A 26,681-nucleotide genomic window follows, 5' to 3' on the forward strand; every position below is an offset into this window, starting at 1 on the left:
AAGGAACATTAAAGGAACCCCATTCTGTTTCTTACCTCCCAGTTGATATCCATTTCATGTGCCAAATGACCTTCGATTTTAATATTTTCAGGGTTCTTGTCAGGGGCTGGTGGCAGAAAAGAAATATGGATTTCGCCAGAATTGAAATTGTTAGTTAAATAAATCTCCTGTGAAATGTGCACATGAGAGACCTAAGAGTGAAATCAATTATCTCAGATGTTTGAGTGTTTCAAAGTTCAACGGGCGGTAGAGGCAGGTCAGAGGATAAAACATAACTGGACTTCCTACCTGCAGGAGGGGTCTTGTATCTTTCTGTGGGCTCACTGGGACGCCCCCTACCCACCGCGTTGACTCCAGACACTCGAAAGCGATAGTCAACATGTCCATAAAGTTTGAGGACTGCCGAACCGTGATTTCCTGGAACTCTCTGAAGCTCGTTCCAGTTCCCTGGCTCCCACTGGCTCTCCTCATACTCAATAATGAAGTCTGTTCACAGGGTGAGACACACAGACCAGACCCCAATCTGCCCAAGCCCTTTGCCAAAGGGGCTGCTTATCTAACAGCCACCTGCGTAGCAAACTCTTCAGACCCTGCACTAAGCAGGAAACTTGTTCCCCCCAAACAAATACGACACATTTGTGTTGGAATGTGGACAGGAGACTTACACAATAATAAAGAACTAATTCAATTTTCTTAGTAAATATGTGCCATGTTATTATCATTGTACATACTACAGGCCTGCTGTTCCCTAAATCACGCAAAGCAGCTGAACTTTGTTTGCAGAGCCAGACTATTACCAGTGGTTGAGCTGTTGTGGTCATCCCCAGGGATCCATTTGAGCTTCACACTTCTGCCCTTGTGTTCAGACAGCACCAAGTTCTCAGGTGCATCGGGGACATCTGTAAAACACCACCACCACAACGACATTACTTTGATAACACACAAAGACATTGTATCCATCAGACTGTTAAACAGCCATCACTAACACAGAGAGGCTGCTACCTACATACAGACTTGAAATCATTGGACACTAACAAATGGATCACTAGTCACTTTAATAAATGCCACTTTAATAATGACAGTTACATATCTTGCATTACTCATCCCATATGTATATACTGTTATACCACCTATTGCATCTTGCCTATGCCGCTCGGCCATTGCTCATCCATATATTTATATGTACATATTCTTATTCCATCCCTTTACTTAGATTTGAGTGTATTAGGTAGTTGTTGTGGAATTGTTAGATTACTTGTTAGATATTGCTGCAGTGTCGGAACAAGAAGCACAGGCATTTCGCTACACTCGCAATAACATCGGCTAACCATGTGTATGTGACCAATACAATACAATTAGATTTATCCTCTGGAAAAGCACCATGAAACAGTCAGAGACTGACCAATGGGAAAGAAAGCAAAATGTAAAACTGCGATGCAAATGAAGTAAAGGCATTGTTCTGTAAATGCAGAGCTGAGGTCTGAAGACACACGGTGTAATCATGTTCTGCTCTGTGTACCACGCCATGGAATGCTTGGCTTCGGCATATGGATCCATATTGTGACATGCTATGCATTTCTGTTGTGCTGGGGGTCATTGACCAGGTTTTGATGTACAGTATTTGACAAATGTTCTCACCCAGCACTATGAGTAGTGCAGAGGCAGTGTCCTGGTCTACTGGAGTTCTGGCCACACACTTGTACATGCCATGGTCTCTGTGGCTGACGTTGACGATCTGCAGTATGCCATCCTCTAAGAAATATCTATCGGCAGAAAAAAAAGAGAGACAACCTATTGATCTGTGCAATCTACAAAAACAAGTGAACTTTCCTGGGCTAGGCTTGGATCTGTGACACCATAAGAAAGGTGTCGTCTTACCCAGAATTCTCAGTGTGGTTTAGTGCTATCTCCATATCGTCTTTCTCCCACACGATCTCAAAGTCGCCACTGAAGGAGTTGTCGTACACCGCCAGGCAGGAGAGCTGGGCTGTGGTTCCTATTAGGACCTGCAAGTCCTCTGGGGCCTGGAATATCTTTGTGGGATCTTGAATAGATGAAACACACAACTGCATAAATTACATGTAAAGAGTTGTGTTTAGGACCCCTCTTTTTTCTAACCATGTGACTTTAGCAAGAAACACAATGAGGCAGTTGTTCCTCGTCAGGTCACATACTGTATTTAGAAAAACACATGGCCCTAGTTGTGTGTTAAACACATGCCGTCTTGTATTTCGTTTCATACCTTTAACATCCAGTAAGGCAGTTATAGCAGACTTCCCTTCAGTATTCTTGGTGTAACATGTGTATTGGCCCATGTCCTCTTTCTCCACATTATGGATCTCCAAAGATCCATTCTGGTGAACTGTAAACCTTGGTCCCTCCACAGACCCTGTTGAGTCATCCTTGTTCCTGTACAACATGTAAAGCAATCAATTAAAGTCTCCACTTTCTGCAATTTAATTCAATTACAGAGGAACCGTGCTGAGCACTTAAGAAGACACTGCAATAATGCCCCTTAACGTATTTGTGGAGGTGTAAGATGTTTTTTCTTTCTGCACATTTCCACAGCAAACAGTGGTGCACCAACAGAGAAACGGATCCTGTACATAGCTATTTTAATAACTACCTAATGACACTTTGACACATTGTTATCTAGTAATGACACATTGATATCTACTGCTCTCTACTGGCCTCTGAGAGGACTGGTTGGAGCTGGAGAATCCTAGTCCAGCATTTGTATGGGCTTGAGCCAATGATTGATGACATGACAAGAAGAGTAGGATGAGTTGGCTGAAACACATTCTGGTCTGGGACCAGGCTATGGTTAGGGAGAGCCTACTCACCAGGTTACAATAGAGGGCGGAGAGCTGAACACCTTGCAGTGCATGACTACACTCTTTCCCTCCACAGCTGAATACTCCAGACCTTCCTCTGTCAGGACCATAGGAGGCAGATCTGTGGGGAGAGACATCCCAGTTAATGAATAATTGTTTGGGACATGAACGAGAGAGAGAGATTTATTTTCTAACTTCCATACAGATATGGAGGGATTGAGGAATGGCCCTCTGACTGTACTGCAGTATTGGTTACAAAGATAAACTAAGAAGGTCCATTAAAATGTATAGCTAAGATTCAAACTAAGGAGACTGATCAAGCAGACCAAGTGATGTGAAAATGTTACTGTCTTCCATTTCTTTTGAAAGAAAGGCTGGACTGTCACGATGATTGTCATACAATTTGAAAATAAAATAAAAAAGAATAAAAAATGAAAACAAGTGGAACAATGAGTGCCAAATTTAAAATAAATGTGTCTTATCATTTCTAACCAAAATATCGTGTCTGTCTCACTCCTTTGTTAACCAAAATAAAAAGCTGTGACTTTGAATCCAGAAACAGTCTGCTTAATAACTTCCTAGTTTGTCACCAGCGACAAACTCCAGACATTTCTGAGAAGCCAAAGAGAGCACTTATTTTTAATCTGTTCTTATAAAAGGAGCACATTTTAGTGTTGTGGCATTGCATTCTGAATGGAGTAGAGAAACGTGCTAGCATAGAAATAAATGCCTGGGAGCATGCGGGCTGATCAACAAGGACAGGGGATGTGGGTGGGTAGTCTGGCTGGAGGACTGTGGCGCTCAGACAACCCTTCCTTCACCATGGCCCGAGGGGCTCTGGCGCCAGAGCCGGATTTCAGACCAGAAACACCACCACTCACAGACAGTCTTCCACTGCCTCATGACAATGTCAAGCAACTGGTTGGATTCTTTAGTGCCCTTTCATCGTCATAAAATTCCATACTTAGTAGGTAACAGAATGGATGAGCACGACCGGTAAAACAATGATGAAGGCTGAGGTGTAGGAACTATTTATTTGTGACCATTAGGACTTCAAGCCTCAGAGGAAAGTAGAGGCTATTTTCAGAGGTAGAGAGTAAAGCCAACGAAGCACCATAAACTTACTCATGATCATGATATTGGCATTGGCCAGTAGGGTTCCATGTCTGTTGGAAGCCTCACATTGATAGACGGCACTGTCAATCGATTTGGCGTTGTGCAAGACAATGGTGTCATCCAACACTTTTCTGTTAGATGCTGGGACCTCTGCAATCAACAATGAAATCCATTAGCTGTACACCAATTTGCAGTGCTAGAAATAGGACACTCATGCCTTGTTGAGGTAGACTGAGAACATACCCTTAAGAGGTTTTCCATTCACCCTCCATTGGATGGTGGGCTGAGGAGTGCCAGTGGCAGAGCACTTGATTTGCACGTCTGAGCCAATCGTACTAAGCTGGCTCTCAGGCTCAGATACCCACTTAGGAGGCTCTGGAAAGTGCAACATCAAAGACAGACATAACGTCAGGAAGCAGTGAGCGAACCAGAGCACAGTTTACAACTCTCTCCCAGAATGATGTTTGTGTTTTCTATCAACCTGGAGCCAATTCTCAAATGGTGACTTTTTTGAATCCCTCTTGGACAGCAGTTCACTCAATGTACGGTAGGTGGCACTCTTTCTCATGAAAATGTGTTACTATTATGAAGTACTTGTCATATCAGACTTTATCGAGTTGTCCTACAGTAGAACCTGTAAATGTAGTTTAAGCTAAACAGCTGTTTTCCCAGACACACATCATCAAACTAAGAACCTATTATTTCAACCTTTGTACATTTTCCCCACTTACCTTCCACTGATACATCAAAGGAGTGGTTGGCCTCTCCGTGGATGTTCTTAGCCTTACACATGTATTTCCCACTGTCGTCCTCATTGACCCGGTCAATGCTCAGGAGTTTCCCATGGTTCTCTATCGTCGCTCTGTCGGGCAGCCTGTGGCCCATCCTCACCCATTCAATCTTGGGTGTTGGACTGAAAGGGGCAGTAAAATGACTGACGTTTTGATGTAGTTGCTTCAAATAGAATGAAGTGTCTAGAAGATATCATGCAGTCCTTTGTAAAAAATAAAAATAAAAAAATAAATAAAAAGAAAGAAGAAAGAAGAGAGGACGGTTTACTTACAAGCCCTCGGCAATGCACTCCAGTAGTAGCTCGTCACCTTTCACCAGCTGTGTCTCCGACTTGACACCAGAGGGCATCAGAAGACTTGGTTTTCTCTCCAGGATTGAATTGGCTTTTGAGAATGGAGTAGAAATATTGTTTTTAAGATTCGTTTTTCAAACAAGGCAATGCATGGGTCTGACTCTTGGACTGCTAACCTACAATGCAATGTTTGGATCCACATATCACACTCTGATATGAAAAAATAAATCGCACATGATGTGTTCTAGACAATGATATGGTACGGCATGTAACTTACCACGACCAGGACTGCTACTTGAGTCACTGTTTGAATTTTCTGAAATGAAGGTGGGTAACATATGAAAATGTGCAAAGCATTCATAAAAACTAAAACAATCATGACAGACAATGGGGGTGGGGTAGATTCATGAAAACACCAGTGCCATCAAGAGCAGGGAAAATACAACTTTTGGAGATGCTGCTGGACATTGGGAATGTTCTTGATCGCGTACACGATCATAGCGACGAATGCATTGGATCAGAGGTTGAAGTCATGAAGGTGATCAAAACAAGCTCTATGCTGTAATAATAAACACACCTAAATCACAGACATGCCTTCTTAGATTGACACCTACTGCTCTTGACTATGACAGACATGGCATTCTTCTGGACGATGGTGCGAATCCTGGGGAAGGCAGCGAAGCAACAGTAGTCTCTGCGGCTGTCCTTCTCCAGAGCATTAGAGAAGAACAGGTCACCGTTCAGACCCATGGACACCCTCTCATCCTGCTCTATGTGCTGAAGGTCTGAAGAGGGGAAAAGAGGTGGATATTTCATACAAATGTTGGTTGCTTTCGTTTGATCTATCGTGCTTCAATAAAACGGCAGGTGTCAACACAAAGCATGGGACATGACTCAGACACTGTGTTAGGTCTGGCAAGCCGTTAGTGACTCACCGATGGTCATCCAGTAGATCTGTAAAGGAGGGATTCCTTTAGGAGGGTTACACTCCAAAATGACAGGCTGACCCTCCTCCACCTTGATGGGATCAATCTTCTCCTTGGGAAACTTAGGAACGTCTGATAAAACAACACATAATATACACTGAGTGTACAAAACATTAGGAACACTTGCTCTTTCCATGACATAGGCTGACCAGGTGAATCCAGGTGAAAGATATGATCCCTTATTGACGTCACTTGTTGAATCCACTTCAAATCAGTGTAGATGAAGGGGAGGAGACAGGTTAAAGAAGGATTTTGAAGCCTTGAGACAACTGAGACATGGATTGTGTATGTGTAGGTGCCGGGTGCACAGGTTTGTGTCAAAAACGGCAACGCTTTTGCGTTTTCACACTCAACCGTTTCCTGTGTGTATCAACAATGGTCCACCGCCCAAATGACATGCAGCCAACTTGACACTGTGGGAAGCATTGGAGTCAACATGGGCCAGCATCCCTGGGGAACACTTTCGACACCTTATCAAGTCTATGCCCCAACGAATTGAGACTGTTCTGAGGGAAAAAGGGTTGCCTTTCTCTCCAGCAGGTGGCAGTCCTATGATACTAGTGTTTTGTGCTGGTTGTGTATGGAGGTGTTTGTGTTCCAGTGAATTGGATTTTACAGCACATTCTTCAGATTTTGACTTGCGGGAAGAAATAGACGTCATTAGTACTGTTGTGCTGCGTTTCAGTCGCACTGAATGGTTGGAGCACGGCCAAATTTTGTCATAGTTCCCCTCGGTCTGGATTTCTTAGAAGATTTATGTACTATGCTTTGGAACAAAATGAAAAATGTACCAAGGGAAATGATGAAGGATAGATCAGTCTCCCTTCTGCCACACAGTCTATATGGGTATAGACGAGAGGCAACTTGGGGGTGGAATGCTCTGGAGCTTCAATGAGTTTCTGCCATGGCCAATACAACAAACAGCTCACAATGGAGGGACACAGTCGTTGAATTGAATTCCAGGCCCTGAATCACTTTCAAAGAGCTGTAATGGAGCGCCACAGAGATCAGAGATGTATGGATGTACAGTATACTACTCACGGGGCACAACAAACTCAATCTCCTCCGTTATGGCCGTCCCTAATTCGTTCTCGGCGTAACAGCGGTACGTTCCCTGGTACTCTGTGAGATTCCCAGTGTTGGGGATCACAAACGTCCCAGAGTTGTCCTCTTTGATCAGCCTCGGGTCCTGGTAGGGGTCAAACTCTTCCCCGTTTTTTGTCCACCGGTATCTACAAAATCAACAGTTTAATCAGTCACTGATATAATTCAACGTAAATCTTGAAAATATCTTGTGTGTTTCAGCCAAATGTACATTGTGTTTAGTGTCCAAGGTTGGTCGTCACAGTCTGTCCAATACTTGAAAATCAAACCCTCAAACTCGCCAAATCGACTAGCCAAATGTGACACGCCAAATCGATGGCCGGTGATAGACTGTCTGTCGGGCTGCTAACGAGCTCTCCTGGGCTGTCCCTCTCCCATCTGCTGGGTATGGAATGGTAGAGTAGGGATACTCAGAACTCACTCTGGCTTGGGGTTCCCTTTGGCTTCACACGTCATGGGGAAGCTCTCATCGAAGGGGAAGGCGATCAGAGAGCTGGGGGAGGACTCTGTGATGGTGGGCAGCTGCTCAACTGGAAAACAGACAACAAGGACGACACTTTATGAAAGGTTCCATAGACCCCCTGCAGGATTCTGATAATAGAATCTCTCACACTCTATAAGGTGTTAAGGTAGGGTTCATTTCAATGATGATGGTATTTCCCACTGGGCACACACTGGTTGAATCAATGTTGCTTTCACGTCATTTCAAATGACGTCAGTGCCCAGTGGGTTCCTTCTCTTACGGTTCTATTTCACAGTGACATACAGCACTGTTTGAACTTGCCATGCTTTGTCAATGTTTTCTCGTTTAAGTGATTTGACTTAAGAGATTCACTACAAAACTACAGGGGTCAACAACAGTAAAACTAGCGGCATGAGGTCAGGCCAGTATGGCCAACGGTGCAGGTTAAAACTACATGCCACTACATGGATGACAGTCGTCCAAGACAATCCAATTCGAAGATGATGATTGTGTAAATAAACGGAGGATGGCACATGAGATGCAGATCGTACACAAGATGACCACATGGTACAGCTGCTGTGGTGCTGAACACTGAGCCAAGAGATTAAGTGAGGACAGACAGGCGGTCAATAATGCTGGATGGGACACGTCACACCAGAGCAAACTTACTGTTTACATGACCTAAAACTAAAATATCCATGGTGGCAGGAAGACAACAAAAACACAGGCAGAGGTTTAAGCATAATACTGTTTTTTTTGATTGGTTATAGGCCTTTAGAAACATTAGTACTCTAGGTACAACAAAACAGAAGATTGTGAATTGCATTTAAGGAGATGGCGTGAAATGAATTACTCTGCATCAACAGCAAGTGTGTGTTGCATTTTCAAAACCTGTTTGAACTGCTCTTTGTAAGCGGGCCCTTAAGAGATGTTTCTGAATAATTTAGAAGAGAAAACTTGATACTCGTTTCCAAGGAAACTGCAAGATACACAGCCCCCAATACAAGATAATGAAGAAACCTGATTTAAACAAGCTGAAACTAGAAACCAAACCCCAGTTAAGGATGAGTTTGACCCATGAATATAATTGAACTGATTTTGGCATGGTATAGATTTACAGAAAGTGCTATATTTCAAAGAATACCTGTGGACTGCTTTGACCATTACAGACATTGGAAAACAAAATCAATATACTGTACTTTACAAAAGGTTTATGATATTCTGCACCAAAAGCACGTTGTGGGAAGAGTGAGCACTTACCCTCCATTGGGATGTCAATGGCAGTGGTGAGGTGAAAGGCACAGACACTGACAACCACGCCCGTCAGGAGAGCCAATCCTGGGCTCCACATCGATGACCTCATCCTCATCGCGCCACAGCAGACAACCATCTCGGAGGAAGTGACACAAGCTGCACTCTTCCCACTCTCAGTTCACAACTATGTCCTGCCGAAGACGAAGGGCCTTCAAAAACAACACAGACAACAGAGAGAGAAGGAATAAGAGAGGCCTCCCATGAATCCAGATCCACCCACGCGTCAGGCACAGCAGACAGTCAGGCAATCCCACACAACGCAACACAACGCAGGGAGAGAACCCCCGGTGACAGAGAGATGCTTAGCCAGGCACAACACACGTTTCCGGCACAGCAGTCACTCGCATCAGCAGGGACCACATTCTGGGCTTAAACAAAAAATCTACATATGAAAGCTCTATATCACACTGTTCCCTTGAGACATAAATTGTTTTCTTGTTTATTGTCTGTTGGAGTGTGTTGGCTTGGCAGAACAACAGGCAGGACTATTTAATGCGCAATAGAACAAGAGTTTAAATAATATATATTATATATATATATATATATATATATATATATATATATATGTAGCTGCCTGTGGTTATATTAATACACGGCAGATGTTTCCACATTTCAAAGTGAAAATTATGAATTCATTCCACAATGGAGCGAAAGATTTCCATCATTAAGAAAAAAGACCTGCTGCATCGTTCCTGTTCGGTGTCTCTGGGCTCCTCCCTGAATATTCAAACAGACACAACGACACAACCCTGTCGATCTAGGAACGCTGCACACGTGGTCCTCAGACATAGCAATAGTCCTCTTCCAAAGAACAGCAACAGTATTTTTCTGCACACATTTACCACTCTACACACTGAATAATAAGCAGTTCTGATAAGCAGTTGGTCACACGGTCCGAGGGCACAGGTCATCCTCCACCTGACAGGCCAGTGGCTTGGATCATAAGGCGCACTGTACGGTATGACTAGAGCAAAGGATTGTGGGGGAAGAGCTCTCTGCAGGAATGTCCACCTCGGCGGCATTGTTGCCCACCAGCCTCTGTTTTGTAGTAGAATCTCTGGGGTGTCCGTTCATTTGCCTCCCTCATGTTGGCAGTGACCCAGCTCATTGGGTCATTCTAGTCAGGACTCCAATTAGTTCAATGCAGGGTAGCATAGACGAGACCACATGAATAAAATAAGCAATAAATCACCCACTACAACAAAAATTGCCAAACGATAATGCTCATGGGTCTTCGGGGAGTCCCCACAATGAAACTAGCTGAACACTTCTCATCACAAGCATACAAATCCAGTAATTACAACTGGTTGGAACTGGTGTCTCTTCTCGTGTTGATGATGGAGCTTCCAGTTAATGCCAAAAAAGGGATTTGCATTGGGAGAGGGAATCTGTGTGTGTTAAGCTCTTTCTTTGAGCAGGACGGAGAGAACCAGACCTAAGAGACAGCCACGCTCCAACAGGCCTGGCAGTTTTCACAAACAGCTGGCTTTTTACTGGTGTCTTTTCAAATCATACTGACTGAAAACACTGCTCTTCATTTTCCTTAAAAAAATTAATATTTTCCCTCAATTACCAAGTTCAATAGGAAACACAGAGGTCAAATGGCAGTTCATGAATAATTGACCAAGGAGTGAAAGAGTGAAAGAGTCGATTTCATTAATTTCTTTGTGAGGCTCTGTTTTCAGATGGACACGAACCCTGACCTCTCTCCCCATGCCTCATGCTAATGGTATTAACTCTGTCTGGGGCCTCTGACTCCATCCTGGTTATTCTGACCCAGTGAAGTGACTGAAGTCACCGGCAGAGCCACAGACAACAGTGTGCAATACACCCACCCCTCTTAATCACAATACTAGGCCATTGACTTTTCCTCCAACCTCAGATTGACATGGCTTTGTTATGATCCATGAGTCGGGACTGGAAAAATGCCTCAGGCTTGATTTGCTGCACCCATTTCACTCTTTTCCCACACACTGATTTATGCTGCAAATTACAGATTATAATCAGAAAGTAGGATGCTGTGCTAATTGGCCAGCGCTTTCACCGTAGGTTTGGTGAGTTTAAGGGGGAGCTTTTTTACAATCCCTCCAAGACAATGTGTTCCTCTCAGGGCCTTCATCAACCTAACACAACTTAGATGGATTATGTTCTGTTCAAACTGTGCTTGATCACTTGCCATCTGATTTTGTTCTCCCCCCTCGTTGAGCATTTAGCCTGATCCAACTCGTCCATCTGGTTGAGGGATGTCCATAAAACATACAGGCGAAACTGGTGGGAGACGGAGATGTCTTGCTCTAACCCAGCATACAGTATAAGCTACAGGCTAGATGAATCCATTGAGTGGGCCCGAGGCGAGCCTGCTCGAAGACCGCCGGCTGTTCTTAATCCTCTCCTCCGGCAGAAATAGATGGGAGTCTGAGACTGACGAAGCTGGCGGGTGGTTAAAAGCTACTCACAGTGGGAAGGCCAAAATGAACTCTGACCTCTCTTAGCCGAGGCTCAGAGGACACAGAAGCTGTGCTGGGGTGGAGGGAGAGGGACAGGGGACAATCTACAGCAGTGCCTTAAACTCAACTCGGATTGACTGATACTGTAGAGTGCTGCTCTCACACCGCTCTCCATCATTTACAGTGGGCTACCGGCCAAGACGTGCAAAAACCATTTCTCATTCAAAACGAGCACCAGGCACAAGACTGATAACAGAGGAAATGTAAGAGGCAGGCAGAGAGGGATGTCGCGGCTGCTCCATGCTCGCTCTACCTGCTGGTTCATTTGATTGAGAAGCCCCATCCTCATCATTCAGGCTCCAGGCTGAATCAAAGACACCCATGTCTCTCTTTATAAGGAGATGTTACTGGCACAGTGTTCTGGTTGGCATGCTTTCTATCCCTTCAGTCTCCTAGTTCCTCCATCTGGGCTGGCATGGAATCCTAACCTTGACTTACACGCCAAAGTCAAGGGTCTGTTGATATACTGTATAATTCACTATTTCCTCAATGGCTTTATAACAACGATTTTCTAGATGAGGCATTATCAAGATACATTATTATAGATTATTATCAAGATATAGACAAAGCATTTGGGCTAAAGGAAAATGGTGAAGCTCTTTTGAAGGACTGTGAGGTGTCCTTAACTGCTGCCATTAAAATATGCCATGTTGTTTAACCTCTTGCCGCTCTGTTGTCTGCGGTCTGCCTCCTTCACATGCAAAACTCTGCTGTACGACAGACAGGAGAGTATCTACAGGCTCTGCAGTACGACAGGTAAGACAGGCAGGAGAGTGTCTGTGTCTACAGGCCTACTGTAGTTTGATGTGATGCAAAGCCTATAATGGAATTAAGCAGATCCTCGTCTTGTCAAACTGGATTAAAATACTCTCCTCACTAAAGAGCTTCAGTGCAGGAAGACAGTACCACCACACTCCACACACACTCCTGGTAATGCCTCAGCACTGAATACCAGTTAATCACCGAAGTACAATTACAACATTGGGAGAATCAATGAACATTAAAAACTGCAATTAGCCTGCATTTCTGTTGCCAGTAATTATTTATTTTTCATTTTCTTTCCTTTCTGTTTTTGCAAAGTCAATTTCTTATTTAGTTTACAAATGACTTGAGACTGGTTCTAGACCAAAAAAAACAACATAAGGATACCGTTCTTTACTGATGAACTAGGGGTACATTGAACAATTATGTTATGTGTGAAGAATTGCCCTAGACACACACACATCTTGTTAAAACTCTACAAAAAAAAAAACATTATAATGAACTACTACAGTGGAAGTAGACCCACTGGAATATCGTAAAAAGCACTTTTATTTGAATGCCATAACTTACTGTAATGTAATCATATTTGCTGTTAATTTGCAATGGGTTTCATTCTGACTTCTGGTGAACAGAGGCAGAGACAAGATTCAGATTCCTCTCCATGCTTGTGGGTCAGAGGAGTTCATTCATTAATACATCTTCAGCAGCAGGAGGAAAACATAAACAATGCCCTTAATGAGATTAGGAAGTCAGACCAATATTAAATAATAACCTTGCCTAATTGAGATTTGGCTCAATTTCACTCTGCTTTACCATGCATGCAAGAGAGTGAACAGTTCAATTACCACACCATTAATATTGCAGGAGTCTGTCCACTCATGAAGCATAGAGGGGTGAGGGAACGAGGCTATAGGGATTTCGACCAATGTGGATATGGAGTGCTTTCTGAGATGTACTGCAGGGTTGCTGACCTCTGTCCCAAGTGGAGAAATGACAAATGACCTTACTGACTCCATATAAACTGTCGTGACCAGGGACAGAGTGGGACACATCCCCGATTGACACCATACGACCTATGACCTCCAGGGCACAGGCATCCCTTTTTAACCAGCAATGAAAATCTTGGAGTAAAATACTGGTGTACTGTACACGTTGTGTCTGTAGCATCTTCCATTGGCAAAATATGGGCTATCTGATCATACATATTAAGGAAAAGGATAGCCAAAACATCAGCTTTGTTTTATATCACTTCAAGGTTCCTTTTTGTCTCTGCATTTCCTCACCTGTCTATTTAATCTTTGCTGAGCGATTACAGTGTCTTTCATGAGTAAAAGAGAGGTGAAGGTTTTTCTCCTTCTCTAATGAGTTGTTCCATCGTGAAACTCCATTCTGCTCGCTGCTGAAAGCTCTGTTTGTCTCAGCGAAATATGGAGGCCTGCTGAGCACATTAAGGCACAGCAGGAACAAAAACTGTTCCAGTGCAAATATTGCTGCAATCTCTCCCAATCTTTTCACCATTATTCTTCATTTAAAGATATGGTGAGATTTTAACTACATGTACGGGCTAGCCGCTTGTGCATCATTTCTTTGTTGAAAAACACATCACTGTAATTGGAAGCAAATGTGACTGGGAAGTGAGCAACGGGCCGTGTCACACAATGGCTTACTATAACTGGTTTATAAATGAAGTGCAAATCTGAGAGTTCAAGGGTTGAGCAAAATCATGGTGAAGCTGTCACAGCGTCGAGGCAGCAGAGTAATGCCAGACAGAATATCTCAATGTGTCACGTTTCAAGTACAAGTGACACATAAGGCACTGTCAATTGCTCCTGTGTCTAACTGTCTGCAGAATGGTGAGAAGCCAAGCGCTTCAACTTTTTTCCTCTCAGCTCTTTGAAGTCCCGAGTCACAGATGGGCGCCCCATGCCCAGGACGATCATCACATTAGTCTGTGATCCTCACCGAGTCGCCAGGAGAGGAGCGTTATGGATTCACAGCCTGGACTGCGGGGACAGGGACATTATTTTGTGTGAACTAACGCAGCGAGGTCCTCGCCCCGTTCATTCACTCCATCTGACTGATGATGGCTATTTCCCAGGATGAAACTGTGGATGAAACTGTGCCACAGCCGGACATGATGGATGGGCCTTATATCCCAAATCCCCTCTTCCATCAAACCCCAAAGCAATTTACTTCCGTCCAACACCAGGAAAGTCTGATTCCCCCAGCGCAGATACAGAATAGCATATTGAATTCCCACAGGCTGGTTGCTACCCTTTTTCCTATCCCCTAAGGTCCCTTTTCTCCACATTGAAATTCCTGCCTCCGATCTGTGATTTACCAGTAAAATGCTGTATGCAATCTATTTTGTATTTCCTGCGCTCTACAGCAGGACATCTGGACAGCGTTCACAGGGCGAACTGTTTGACACAGCAGTCGGAAATGAGTCCTGAGCGTTTCGATCAATTTGTGGTGTTATGGTGTGTGTGTGTGTGTGTGTGGTGTGTGAGTGTGGGGTTCAGTGTCAGAGATGAAAGATTAAAAGACTTAGATAATGCTACAGATTCCCCCACTATATGGAGATATTTTAAGGGCAGTATAATACTCCTGGCTAGACATGTTCGTTCAAACTTGGTATAATGTTATCACACAGCCTCTTGTACTGACGTACACAGTTCACAATCCTATCAGGCTGTCCTAAAATTGTATATATCCAGAGAATCAAAATTATGCCAAATGTAGTTACTGTATTCTTTTGCCCAGACATTTCTCCTTTCTTTCGAAACAGAATAACCTCAATATTACCAATTACAAGAGATACCCACAAGGAACTACTGAGACAGCTCAGTTCAATACATGAACATCGACAAGGTTGCGTCTCTCCTCTCTTTGAGGTAGAGATCGTCCCGGTGCACCTCACCACACATGCAAAAACCAAAACATTTAACAGGCAGCTACAGAAACACCCCAAGACAAGACATCACTTACAAGACTTAACTTCATTCTCTGCGCTGGTCCCCCGCGAGATACAAAAGAACAACCGTTCCCTCTGCAGGCAATCCAATCCAAAAGGGGAAAAACAGAGCACAGAACAGTAAATGATCTGTCAAGATCCCGGGGACTGCTCTAGAGGCGTCCCACCCGCACCAGATCCTGTCACACAAGCTGGGGACGGAGTGAGAGAGGCACTGTGGACGCATATGTTACCAAAGCCTCTAGCTTGGCAAAGAAGCTCATTAAGCCACTGACAATCATTCTCACAAAGCACGATCTAAAGGCCATTCACTGGCTGTGTACAAAAGACGGAGGAGGAAAAGGGGAGGAATGCATCTTCCATCACCCCCCCCCCCCCCCCCCTCCCTTAGCGTCCTGACCAGCAATATATTTTCTTCACCTGAAACTTTATTTAAAGTGTGGTTTTCAAGAGTTAAGCACACATGTTTTACAGAATGCATGCAATAGCACAGGTGGGAGCAGCAGGGTAGAGATCAGCCTTTGAGTGTTAGATCTCAGGGACCAATCCTCTTTGTAGGCAGGGACAATCTCCTTATTTCTTATAATGCTGGTGGCGATTGTCTCTCGGTATTACAGAACACGAGGCTACAGTATGCCTATAGTACATCTGTACCCAGGTCTGCTCTTAACTTTACCCACCCGGTCAAAGGAAGCATAATAATCTGTTTGAAGATTATGTTTTGTTTGTTTGACCAGAAGAACCAATGAACCTGTGGAATGAAAACTAGGATTTGTTTGAGCGACTGGTTTAGAGACCTTGATTGACAGATTGGTGAGCACAGACATCATTCCAAGACTCCACAGATGGGGGCCTGTGTGACCTGTGGGGAAGAAGCAGAGAGCAGAGCAGAGAGAGAGTGCTGAGACTGCCGATAAGAGCCCTCCATAGCCCAACAACAGCACAGCCCGTCTCCCATGACACGGGGGGAAGGGAGCGGCACAGTCTGGATGATGTATGGTGTGGATCCAGGTCTGAGACTTGGGCTTTAACAAGGAGAAAGGGAGAATATTAAAAGGGGGAGGGGCAGAGGGTCATGCTTGAATTTGCTGAAAACTGCAAAATAAAAAACAGGCCTTTTTAGGCGGAGCGCTATTTGTGCAGGCCCATGCAAGGTTATTATCACTTGTGCTTCATATTTGCTGACAGTTGGGAAATGGTGGAAATGAGATTGTATACCTTTGAATGGAGACATTAGATAAATGTATGCTTTGATATGTGATCAATGCACTATAAATACATTAAGCGATCAAATACAGTGCATTAGGAAAGTATTCAGACCCGTTTACTTTTTCCGCATTTTGTTACATTACAGCCTTATTCTAAAATCTTTTTTTACATTTATTTTTAAAGGTCCTCATCAATCGAAAAACAATACCCCATAACGACAAAGCAAAAACAGGTTTTAAGAAATGTTGGCTAATTTATTAAAAGTTCAATATTACATTTACATAAGTATTCAGACCCTTTCACTCAGTACTTTGTTGAAGAACCTTTGGCAGCAATTACAGCCTTGAGTCTTCTTGGGTATGAAGCACTGTCAGGTAGGATGGGGAGCGTCGCTGCACAGTTATTTTCAAGTCTCTCCAGAGATGTTAGATGGGTTTCAAGTCCGGGCTCTGGCTGGGCCACTCAAGGACATTCAGAGATTTGTCCTGAAGCCACCTCTGCGTTGTCTTGGCTGTGTGTGCTTAGGATCGTTGTCCTGTTGGAAGGTGACCTTTCACCCCAGTCTGAGGTCCTGAGCACTTTGGAGCAGGTTTTCATCAAGGATCTCTCGGTACTTTGCTCCATTCATCTTTCCCTTGATTCTTACTGGTCTCTGAGTCCCTGCCACTGGAAAACATCCCCACAGTATGCTGCCACCACCATGCTTCACCGTAGGGATGATGCCAGGTTTCCTCCAGATGTGACGCTTGGCATTCAGGCCAGAGAGTTCGATCTTGTTTTCATTAGACCAGAGAATCTTGTTTCTCATGGTCTGAGAGTCCTTTAGGTACCTTGTAAAAAACTCAAAGCGGGCTGTCATGTGCCTTTTACTGAGGAGTGTCTTCCGTCGGGTCACTCTACCATAAAGGCCTGATTGGTGGAGTGCTGCAGAGATGGCTGTCCTTCTGGAAGGTTCTACCATCTCCATAGAGGAACTCTGGAGCTCTGTCAGAGGGACCACCAGGTTCTTGGTCACCTCACTGACCCAAGGCCCTTCTCCCCCGATTGCTCAGTTTGGCCAGCTCTAGGAAGAGTCTTGGAGGTTCCAAACTTCTTCCATTTAAGAATGATTGAGGCCACTGTGTTCTTAGGGACCTTCAATGCTACAGAAATTGTTTGGTACCCTTCCCCAGATCTGTTCCTTGACACAATCCTGTCTCGGAGATCTACGGACAATTTCTTCAACCTCATGGCTTGGTTTTTGCTCTGACAAGCACTGTCAACTGTGGGACTTTATATGGACAGGTGTGTGCCTTTCCAAATCATGTTCAATCAATTGAATTTACCACAGGTGGACTCCAATCAAGTTGTAGAAACATCTCAAGGATGATCAATGGAAACAGGATGCACCTGAGCTTAATTTCGAGTCTCACAGCGAAGTGTCTTCATACTTATGTAAATGTAATATTTCAGTTCTTGTTTTTTCATTTGTAAAAAATTCTAAAAACCTGTTTTCACTTCGTCATTATGGGGTATTGTGTGAAGAATGATGAGAAAAAAATGTATTTAATCAAGTTTAGAATTGACGTAACAAAATGTGGAAAAAGCCAAGGGGTCTGAATACTTTCTGAAGGTACCGTACATGGAGGCGATATTATTTTCACTAGAAATTCAATTATGATGAATTAATATAAGTGCATTCCATTCTGAGGTAATATTCATTTCAACCTTTGAACTAATTACATGAACACTGTAATATGAAATGTTTTATGGAAATGTAACTTTTTTCACTTTGCGTTAGATTTTTTTTTTTAAATCAATCAGTATTGAAAAAAGTACCCAATTTTAAAAAGTAAAGATACCTTAATAGAAATTGACTCAAGTGAGACACCCAGTAAAATACTACTTGAGTAAAAGTCTAAAAGTATTTGGTTTTAAATATACTTAAGTATCAAAAGTAAATGTAATTGCAAATATATACTTAAGTATTAAAAGTATGAATCATTTCAAATTGCTTATATTAAGCAAACCAGACGGCACTATTACAATCCTTCCACCTGACAGGTGTGGCATATCAAGAAGCCAATTAAAAAGCATGATCATTACACAGGTGCACCCTGTGCTGGGGACAATAAAAGGACACTCTAAAATGTGCAGATTTGTCATACAACACAATGCCACAGATGTCTCAGGTTTTGAGGGAGTGTGCATTTGGAGTGCTGACTGCTGGAATGTCCACCAGAGTTGTTGCCAGATAATTTAATGTTAATTTCTCTACCCATAAGCCACCTCCAACGTAGTTTTAGAGAATTTGGCAGTACGTTGAACCGGCCACCCGGTTGTGCATCCGGCCACCACATGCGGCTGAGACCAGCCACCTGGACAGCTGATGAAACTGTGGGTTTGCACAACCAACGAATTTCTGTACAAACTGTCAGAAACAATCTCAGGGAAGCTCATCTGCGCGCTCATCGTCCTCACCAGGGTCTTGACATGACTGCAGTTTGGCGTTGTGAATGACTTCAGTGGGCAAATACTCACCTTCAGTGGCCACTGGCATGCTGGAGAAGTGTGCTCTTCACGGATGAATCCCGGTTTTAACTGTACTGGGCAGATGGCAGACAGTGTGTAGATGGCAGACAGCATGTATGGCGTCGTGTGGGCGAGCGATGTCAACGTTGTGAACAGAGTGCCCCATGGTGGTGGTGGGGTTATGGTATGGGCAAGCATAAGCTACGGATCATGAACACAACTGCATTTTATCAATGGCAATCAATACTGTGACGAGATCCTGAGACCCATTGTCGTGCCATTCATCCGCCGCCATCACCTCATGTTTCAGCATGATAATGCACGGCCCCATGTCACAAGGATCTATACACAATTCCTTGAAGCTGAAAATGTCCCAGTTCTTCCATGGCCTGCATACTCACCAGACATGTCACCCATTGAGAATATTTGACTTGCTCTGGATCGATGTGTATGACAGCGTGTTCCAATATCCAGCAATTTCGCACAGGCCAAGAGGAGTGCGACAACATTCCGCAGGCCACAATCAACAGCCTGATCAACTCGAAGTGAAGGATATGTGTCTTGCTGCATGAGGCAAATGGTGGTCACACTAGATAGTGACTGGTTTTCTGATCCATGCCCCTACCTTTTTTGAAAAGTTTCTGTGACCAACAGATGCATATCTGTATTCCCAGTCATGTGCAATCCATACATTAGGGAATAATGACTTTATTTTAATTGACTCATTTCCTTATATGAACTGTAACTCAGTAAAATCTTTTAAATTGTTGCACGTTGCATTTATATTTTTGTTCAGTGTCGTAAAGTAAAGTACAGATACCCCCCCAAAATAGTTAAGCAGTACTTTAAGGTATTTTTTACTGAAGTACTTTATAGCACTGGCTTTAATGTGCAATTGAAACTTTACTCTCTAACAACATTGTTGAAATCAATAAAGTAATACACTGCTCAATACACTGTGTGTGTGTGTGTGTGTGTGTGTATATACACTGCTCAAAAAAATAAAGGGAACACTAAAATAACACATCCTAGATCTGAATGAATGAAATATTCGTATTAAATACTTTTTTCTTTACATAGTTGAATGTGCTGACAACAAAATCACACAAAAATTATCAATGGAAATCAAATTTATCAACCCATGTAGGTCTAGATTTGGAGTCACACTCAAAATTAAAGTGGAAAACCACACTACAGGCTGATCCAACTTTGATGTAATGTCCTTAAAACAAGTCAAAATGAGGCTCAGTGGTGTGTGTGGCCTCCACGTGCCTGTGTTACCTCGCTACAACGCCTGGGCATGCTCCTGATGAGGTGGCGGATGGTCTCCTGAGGGATCTCCTCCTAGACCTGGACTAAAGCATCCGCCAACTCCTGGACAGTCTGTGGTGCAACGTGGCGTTGGTGGATGGAGCGAGACATGATGTCCCAAATGTGCTCAATTGGATTCAGGTCTGGGGAACGGGCGGGCCAGTCCATGGCATCAATGCCTTCCTCTTGCAGGAACTGCTGACACACTCCAGCCACATGAGGTCTAGCATTGTCTTGCATTAGGAGGAACCCAGGGCCAACCGCACCAGCATGTGGTCTCACAAGGGGTCAGAGGATCTCATCTCGGTACCTAATGGCAGTCAGGCTACCTCTGGCGAGCACATGGAGGGCTGTGCGGCCCCACAAAGAAATGCCACCCCACACCATGACTGACCCACCACCAACCGGTCATGCTGGAGGATGTTGCAGGCAGCAGAACGTTCTCCACGGCGTCTCCAGACTGTCACGTCTGTCACATGTGCTCAGTGTGAACCTGCTTTCATCTGTGAAGAGCACAGGGTGAATTTGCCAATCTTGGTGTTCTCTGGCAAATGCCAAACGTCCTGCACGGTGTTGGGCTGTAAGCACAACCCCCACCTGTGGACGTCGGGCCCTCATACCACCCTCATGGAGTCTGTTTCTGACCGTTTGAGCAGACACATGCACATTTGTGGCCTGCTGGAGGTCATTTTGCAGGGCTCTGGCAGTACTCCTCCTGCTGCTCCTTGCACAAAGGCGGAGGTAGCGGTCCTGCTGCTGGGTTGTTGCCCTCCTACGGCCTCCTCCACGTCTCCTGATGTACTGGCCTGTCTCCTGGTAACGCCTCCATGCTCTGGACACTACGCTGACAGACACAGCAAACCTTCTTGCCACAGCTCGCATTGATGTCTCATCCTGGATGAGCTGCACTACCTGAGCCACTTGTGTGGGTTGTAGACTCCGTCTCATGCTACCACTAGAGTGAAAGCACCGCCAGCATTCAAAAGTGACCAAAACATCAGCCAGGAATCATAGGAACTGAGAAGTGGTCTGTGGTTATCACCTGCAGAACCACTCCTTTATTGGGGGTGTCTTACTAATTGCCTATCATTTCCACCTGTTGTCTATTTCATTTGCACAACAGCATGTGAAATTTATTGTCAATCAGTGTTGCTTCCTAAGTGGACAGGTTGATTTCACAGAAGTGTGATTGACTTGGAGTTACATTGTGTTGTTTAATTAAGTGTTCCCTTTATTTTTTTGAGCAGTGTATATAAAGTAATATACTTTTTAAAAGACCAGTTTACATATCACTGGGGCAGCAGGTAGCCTAATGGTTAGAGCGTTGGACTCGTAACTGAAAGGTTGCTAGATCGAATCCCCGAACTGACAAAAATCTGTCGTTCTTCCCCGAACAAGGCAGTTAACCCACTGTTCCTAGGCCGTTAATGAAAATAAGAATATGTTATTAACGGACTTGCCTAGTTAAATAAAATGATTGATTTTTATGACTTCCAGAAGACAAAGATGATGGATGCGACCTTAAAAAGTCACCATTTAAGCCTTGTTTATACCTGGCTCTAACATGCGACCTTTGTCCTGATCTTGCCCACATTATGATTGTGCACTAATTTTCAGAAATATGTCTACACACTGTATTAAAATGTGTATCTTATCCGTCTACTGTGCCTGCATTGTGACCACATTTCCTGGTCTCTTCCTGTATGCAAATTATTTGACAGCTATTATTTCAAAATAATATTTACATATTGAATCCATAAGTCAATGGTGCCACTTGTCAATGATTTTAGAAGGCAACATAATGATGATTTCAATGGTTTCACTGTCCAGATCCATCTACACTTGTAAGATATCCAGACATAATGCGTGCTTGACCACCTTCGAAGGTGGTCAGCAAGATCTGATCACAATCAGAGCACAATGTGTCCTTTAATCTTCTACACCTGTCTAAAAATGTGGGCACAATCAGAACGTGGACATGATCAGGACAAATTATGCATGTTAGCACCAGGTATAAACAGGGATTTAGAGCTGAAGTACTGGACAGTCGGAGGACATTGGCCTCTTGATAATGTGAGCAGCAGATTGCCAGCTCCAGACACTGAGAACACTGACACGCCTCTCCTCTGCAGAGCCAGAGAGACCCAGTGCCAGCCAGGCCCTCCAAGGCACTCAGCCCTCTCTTTGAGCAGCAGCAGGATGAAGCCGCCATTATGGCCACACAAACAGAGGGAAGCCTTATGAACTTTGCACAAACGCTTACTGCTTGGAGCTAGACAGCTCTGGAAGCGAGGGCGATGGGAGGGAAGGTCCCGGGGCAAGCTGCCAGTTCCGAAAAGCTTAGTGTTCACTCACTCAGGCCAGACAAACCTGACATTGTCCTGGGTACTGCCCCGGGGACTGCCTACTCCCCTCTTCTTCCTCAGCTCTCGGCCGCTCCAACCCATTCACACCTCTGTCCCCACAGATTACATGAATGGGACATGACTTGTAGGGGCGCAAAACCAAACATTTATTCACACTTAACGCCATTTGTTAAAATGCCATGGAGCAGGCTGTGGGAGACTCTCAGAGTACATGAAGATCGACTAAAGCCGGAGCTGGTGATACATAAAATGGAAGCTGTAATAAACAGATAGCTCTGTGTCATCCAACATATTTCATAATGTGACATTGTTGGGATATTTGCTTGAGGGTCTCTATGTGATACAGCTCATTCATAGTAGACACGCACACAACAAAGGGGAAATCGGACAATAACGGGGAAATCAGAAAATAAAATGTAGATATCCTCCAATGATCTTTCTGTGAGAGAAGATGTTTACAATTCCATTTTATTTACAACACATCTCTTATCTCCTTCAGGCAGCGATCAACAATTACTATCCATCTGGCCAGTGTGAGAGAGAGGTCTATCTATCCTATCAAGTCAATGTAATGGAATTAGAAACACGGTCCAGACCAGAGTTCCCTCAGGCGACTTGGAATGAAGCAAGAGAGGAGGACACAGAGAGGAGCATTGCCTGCATCAACAACATCGGCCGCACACATCACAGTGCACATGTTGTTCTCACTCTGCCCCGAGAGCAGAGAAGAGACCAAGAGAGAGGAGAGCAGTCTGGTGTGTTCACCAGCTGTGTCTAGCCCTTGTTTAACCCCTATACTCCTAGACATTAGACAGTCGGCTCTTTATATGCTCAGGTGGGTCTTGAGTAGCTCCGTCTGTCCCGTCAAGGAGATCTATGCTCAGGCATTAAGCATCGCTTCAAAGCCTTAGATTAAAAGTCAAGTACGCTGGGGTCAATGAAGGCCATCCCAACTGGGACAAGAGGGATCACTGATGAGGCGGCACAAAAGCTAATTTAGCTCAGAGGCTTGGCAGATGTGCAGACTGTACACAGTACGAGGTTGTTTAATTGAACTGTGGGCAGATAGCGCCATTTTGTTGTCTTCACCCTCAAACTCGTCTTCCAGTCAATGTGTCAGAAAACCCGATGTTAATACTAGAAGCTGACATCTGCAGAGCTGTGGCATATTTTTCATTACTGGTATGCATTCCTCTGAAAGTGGCTAACAAAAAAAATGGAACTGGGTATTTTTTCCGATGTATTTTGTTACGGTGACATTACTACAGTTTACCATGCAGATCGCCTTGATAAATGCACTCCACAACTGATGCGTGTGGAAAACTAGCTGTGGCGCACATCTTGAATCCTGTTGTTTTGAGGATGCTTGTGTTCATGGTTGGAGTATCCCATCACAAACAACACCCACCTCTGTTAGAACCTAGAGAAATCCCTTAATTGCAGGATATCTGATGGGTACCGTACGTGACCTCCAACTGCTAATGAAAACCAGATGACATTCCACCTATTTAATTGCCCATGTTTATATGCAATTCACCATTACCCCGGACACTTTAATGGCCTCTACAATTGTTTCCAGGTTCAGGTTTATAGGTGATTTATCCAGCGCAACACTCCAAAGAGGGAGTCCGATCAGACCAAAGACATAAAGCTAACACCAGATAAATCAGGGAACAACCAAGGAAGGATACATTTTCAAAATGGTCCAGATTGTAGAACACATGTGCCTATTATAAATCCCACATCTTTCTGAAATTTCCATACACTTAAAATATATTGTCACAGTTTAAGCTGCTCAGAACATGTTAAGTGGTTCCAGCAGGTTGTAAGGTATACTGTACTGTGTGTGACTGTGAGTTCGGCAGTAGGTGAGTCTCTACAGCCATATGGCAGGGATGAGCCTTGACTGACTGACTGCAGCCTTGGAAAGACAGACAGGAGGACAGGAGGGAGTGGGCCAGGAAGGCCCGAGATGCATCCAGCTCTCTCAGTGAGACACCAGGCCGGTGGAGAGCCCGGCGGAGCCGCACAGATGGTGCACTCAGTGATCATGGCAGAACTCCTCGTGATTAGCACACCTACTAAAAGCTGTGTGCATGCTAGCGTCTGGTGCACATTCATCACTGGTTGAGAGAGAGCAATGGGGTAACTGGAAATTGTTTGTGAGCGTGTGCTTGGTATTTCTATTTCAACCTCATGTTTCTGGCTGTGGATTACTTCTTACAGTCCTTTTCAAAAATAGAGAACCATGAAAAACAAGTGAAGGAAAGTTTAAAAAATGAAAAGAGTGGACCACCAGGGCGGAAAGAGAGAATGTCTCATGCACGCCACGTCTTATCTACCCTCACAGTAGTCTTGTGGACAAGTTCAGATGAAGTGTCCACTTAAAACCCATTTTAATCATGTTACCCCAGGAATCAATAAGCTATTTCCCCAAAGGTCACTGTAAACAAATGAAAGGGCCCCCAGCGCTGAGATATTTTAAGGGTGTACACAGCAGATTGAGAATACGGTGCAAAGAGAAGTCTGAAAAGACAAAATTCATTAAAATAACCACGCTGTCTTCAGTCAAACGTGTAGGCATGGCAACCGTGCTTCCGAGCTTCCCTCAACCTGGAGAGAGAACACACACACACAGCCCCCAGAACACACAGCATTCAGCATTCCAAATGGTTGGAGGGCTCGGCAATACACTCGATCACACACTGCAGACCGCATAGAATCAGCCCTCCTACATTGACTCAGCCCTCCTCCAAATGGAGCAGTTCAATTGTAATTGAATGGTTAGATCCTGAAGGCAGGGAGCTGTGCAGATCAGATCCTCATCACTATCTACAGAGCAGCAGCAGCAGCATCATCAGCAGCATCAGCAGCCCACCTGTTGTCTGTAAGATAGGCAAGTTTCTCATAAACCACTCCAGGCAGAACCCTCCACTATGGTTCTCTTCTATCTGATTCAAAATTCAATCAAATCATACATTATTGGTCACAGATTTGCAGATGTTATCGCAGGTGCAGTAAAATGCTTATGTTCGTAGCTTCAACAGTGCAGTAATACCTAGCAATACAATAACAATGCACACATAAACCAAAAAGTAATAAAATATCAGAACGCGCAATGTCAGAGTCCGGAATATAAATCAAAATATATGTATATATACTGTACCAGTCAAAAGTTTGGACACACCGACTCAGTCAAGGGTTTTTCTTTATTTGTACTATTTTCTACATTGAAGAAAAATAGTGGATACATCAAAACTATAAAATAACACATATGGAATCATGTAGTAACCAAAAAAAGTGTTAAACAAATCTAAATATATTTTATATTTGAGATTCTTCAAAGTAGCTACCCTTTGCACACTCTTGACATTCTCTCAACCAGCATCAGCTGGAACAAATTTCAATTAACAGCTGTGCCTTGTTAAAAGTTAATTTGTGGAATTTCTTTCCTTAAGACATGAAGGTCAGTCAATGCGGAAAATTTCAAGACCTTTGAAAGTTTCAAGTGCAGTCTCAAAAATCATCAAGCACTATGATGAAAATGGCTCTCATGAGGTCCGCCACAGGAACGGAAGATGCAGAGTTACCTCTGCTGCAGATGATAAGTTCATTGGCAATTAACTGCACCTCAGATTGCAGCCCAAATAAATGCTTCACAGAGTTCAAGTAACAGACACATCACCATTAACTGTTCAGAGGAGACTGCATGAATCAGGCCGTCATTGTTGAATTTCTACAAAGAAAAGAAACCACTACTAAATGACACCAATAATAAGAAGAGACTTGCTTGGGCCAAGGAACACGAGCAATGGACATTTGTCCTTTGGTCTGGTGAGTCCAAATTTGAGATGTTTGGTTTCAACAGCGGTGTCTTTGTGAGACACAGTGTACTGTGAGTGAACAGATGATCTCTGCATGTGTGGTTCCCACCGTGAAGCATGGAGGAGGTGTGAGGGTGTGGGGGGTGCTTTGCTGGTGACACTGTCAAATTCAAGGCACACTTAACCAGCATGATTACCACAGCATTCTGCAGCGATACACCATCCCATCTGGTTTGCGCTTACTGGGACTATCATTTGTTTTTTCAACAGGACAATGACCAAACACACCTCCAGGCTGTGTAAGGGCTTTTTGACC

The 26,681-nt window shown here is 43.9% G+C and overlaps 1 protein-coding gene across 9 annotated transcripts in view; it reads right to left on the minus strand.

The window, feature by feature from the left end:
• The window catches only part of LOC139413341 (neural cell adhesion molecule L1-like protein), a 70,613-nt gene that overhangs the window by 16,805 nt on the left and 27,127 nt on the right, over positions 1–26,681 (minus strand). For 4 of the 9 annotated variants that reach the window (XM_071160577.1, XM_071160582.1, XM_071160581.1 and 1 more), the window contains exons 1-19: positions 15,159–15,390; positions 8,848–9,050; positions 8,257–8,274; positions 7,546–7,654; positions 7,062–7,252; positions 5,970–6,092; positions 5,649–5,819; positions 5,312–5,350; positions 5,014–5,125; positions 4,682–4,863; positions 4,194–4,325; positions 3,960–4,100; positions 2,844–2,955; positions 2,243–2,409; positions 1,879–2,044; positions 1,639–1,763; positions 798–899; positions 289–486; positions 36–106 (exon numbers count right to left, since the gene is read on the minus strand). In XM_071160577.1, the coding sequence (XP_071016678.1) occupies positions 36–106; positions 289–486; positions 798–899; positions 1,639–1,763; positions 1,879–2,044; positions 2,243–2,409; positions 2,844–2,955; positions 3,960–4,100; positions 4,194–4,325; positions 4,682–4,863; positions 5,014–5,125; positions 5,312–5,350; positions 5,649–5,819; positions 5,970–6,092; positions 7,062–7,252; positions 7,546–7,654; positions 8,257–8,274; positions 8,848–8,977 (2,289 nt within the window). In that variant the 5' untranslated portion in view covers positions 8,978–9,050; positions 15,159–15,390. Of the gene's footprint in view, positions 1–35; positions 107–288; positions 487–797; positions 900–1,638; positions 1,764–1,878; positions 2,045–2,242; positions 2,410–2,843; positions 2,956–3,959; positions 4,101–4,193; positions 4,326–4,681; positions 4,864–5,013; positions 5,126–5,311; positions 5,351–5,648; positions 5,820–5,969; positions 6,093–7,061; positions 7,253–7,545; positions 7,655–8,256; positions 8,275–8,847; positions 9,051–15,158; positions 15,466–26,681 lie in introns of those variants that run through there. The other 5 variants (XM_071160578.1, XM_071160579.1, XM_071160583.1 and 2 more) reach the window with 5 other exon arrangements.

The sequence above is a fragment of the Oncorhynchus clarkii genome, chromosome 7, assembly GCF_045791955.1.
Source record: "Oncorhynchus clarkii lewisi isolate Uvic-CL-2024 chromosome 7, UVic_Ocla_1.0, whole genome shotgun sequence".
NCBI classification, from domain to species: domain Eukaryota; kingdom Metazoa; phylum Chordata; class Actinopteri; order Salmoniformes; family Salmonidae; genus Oncorhynchus; species Oncorhynchus clarkii.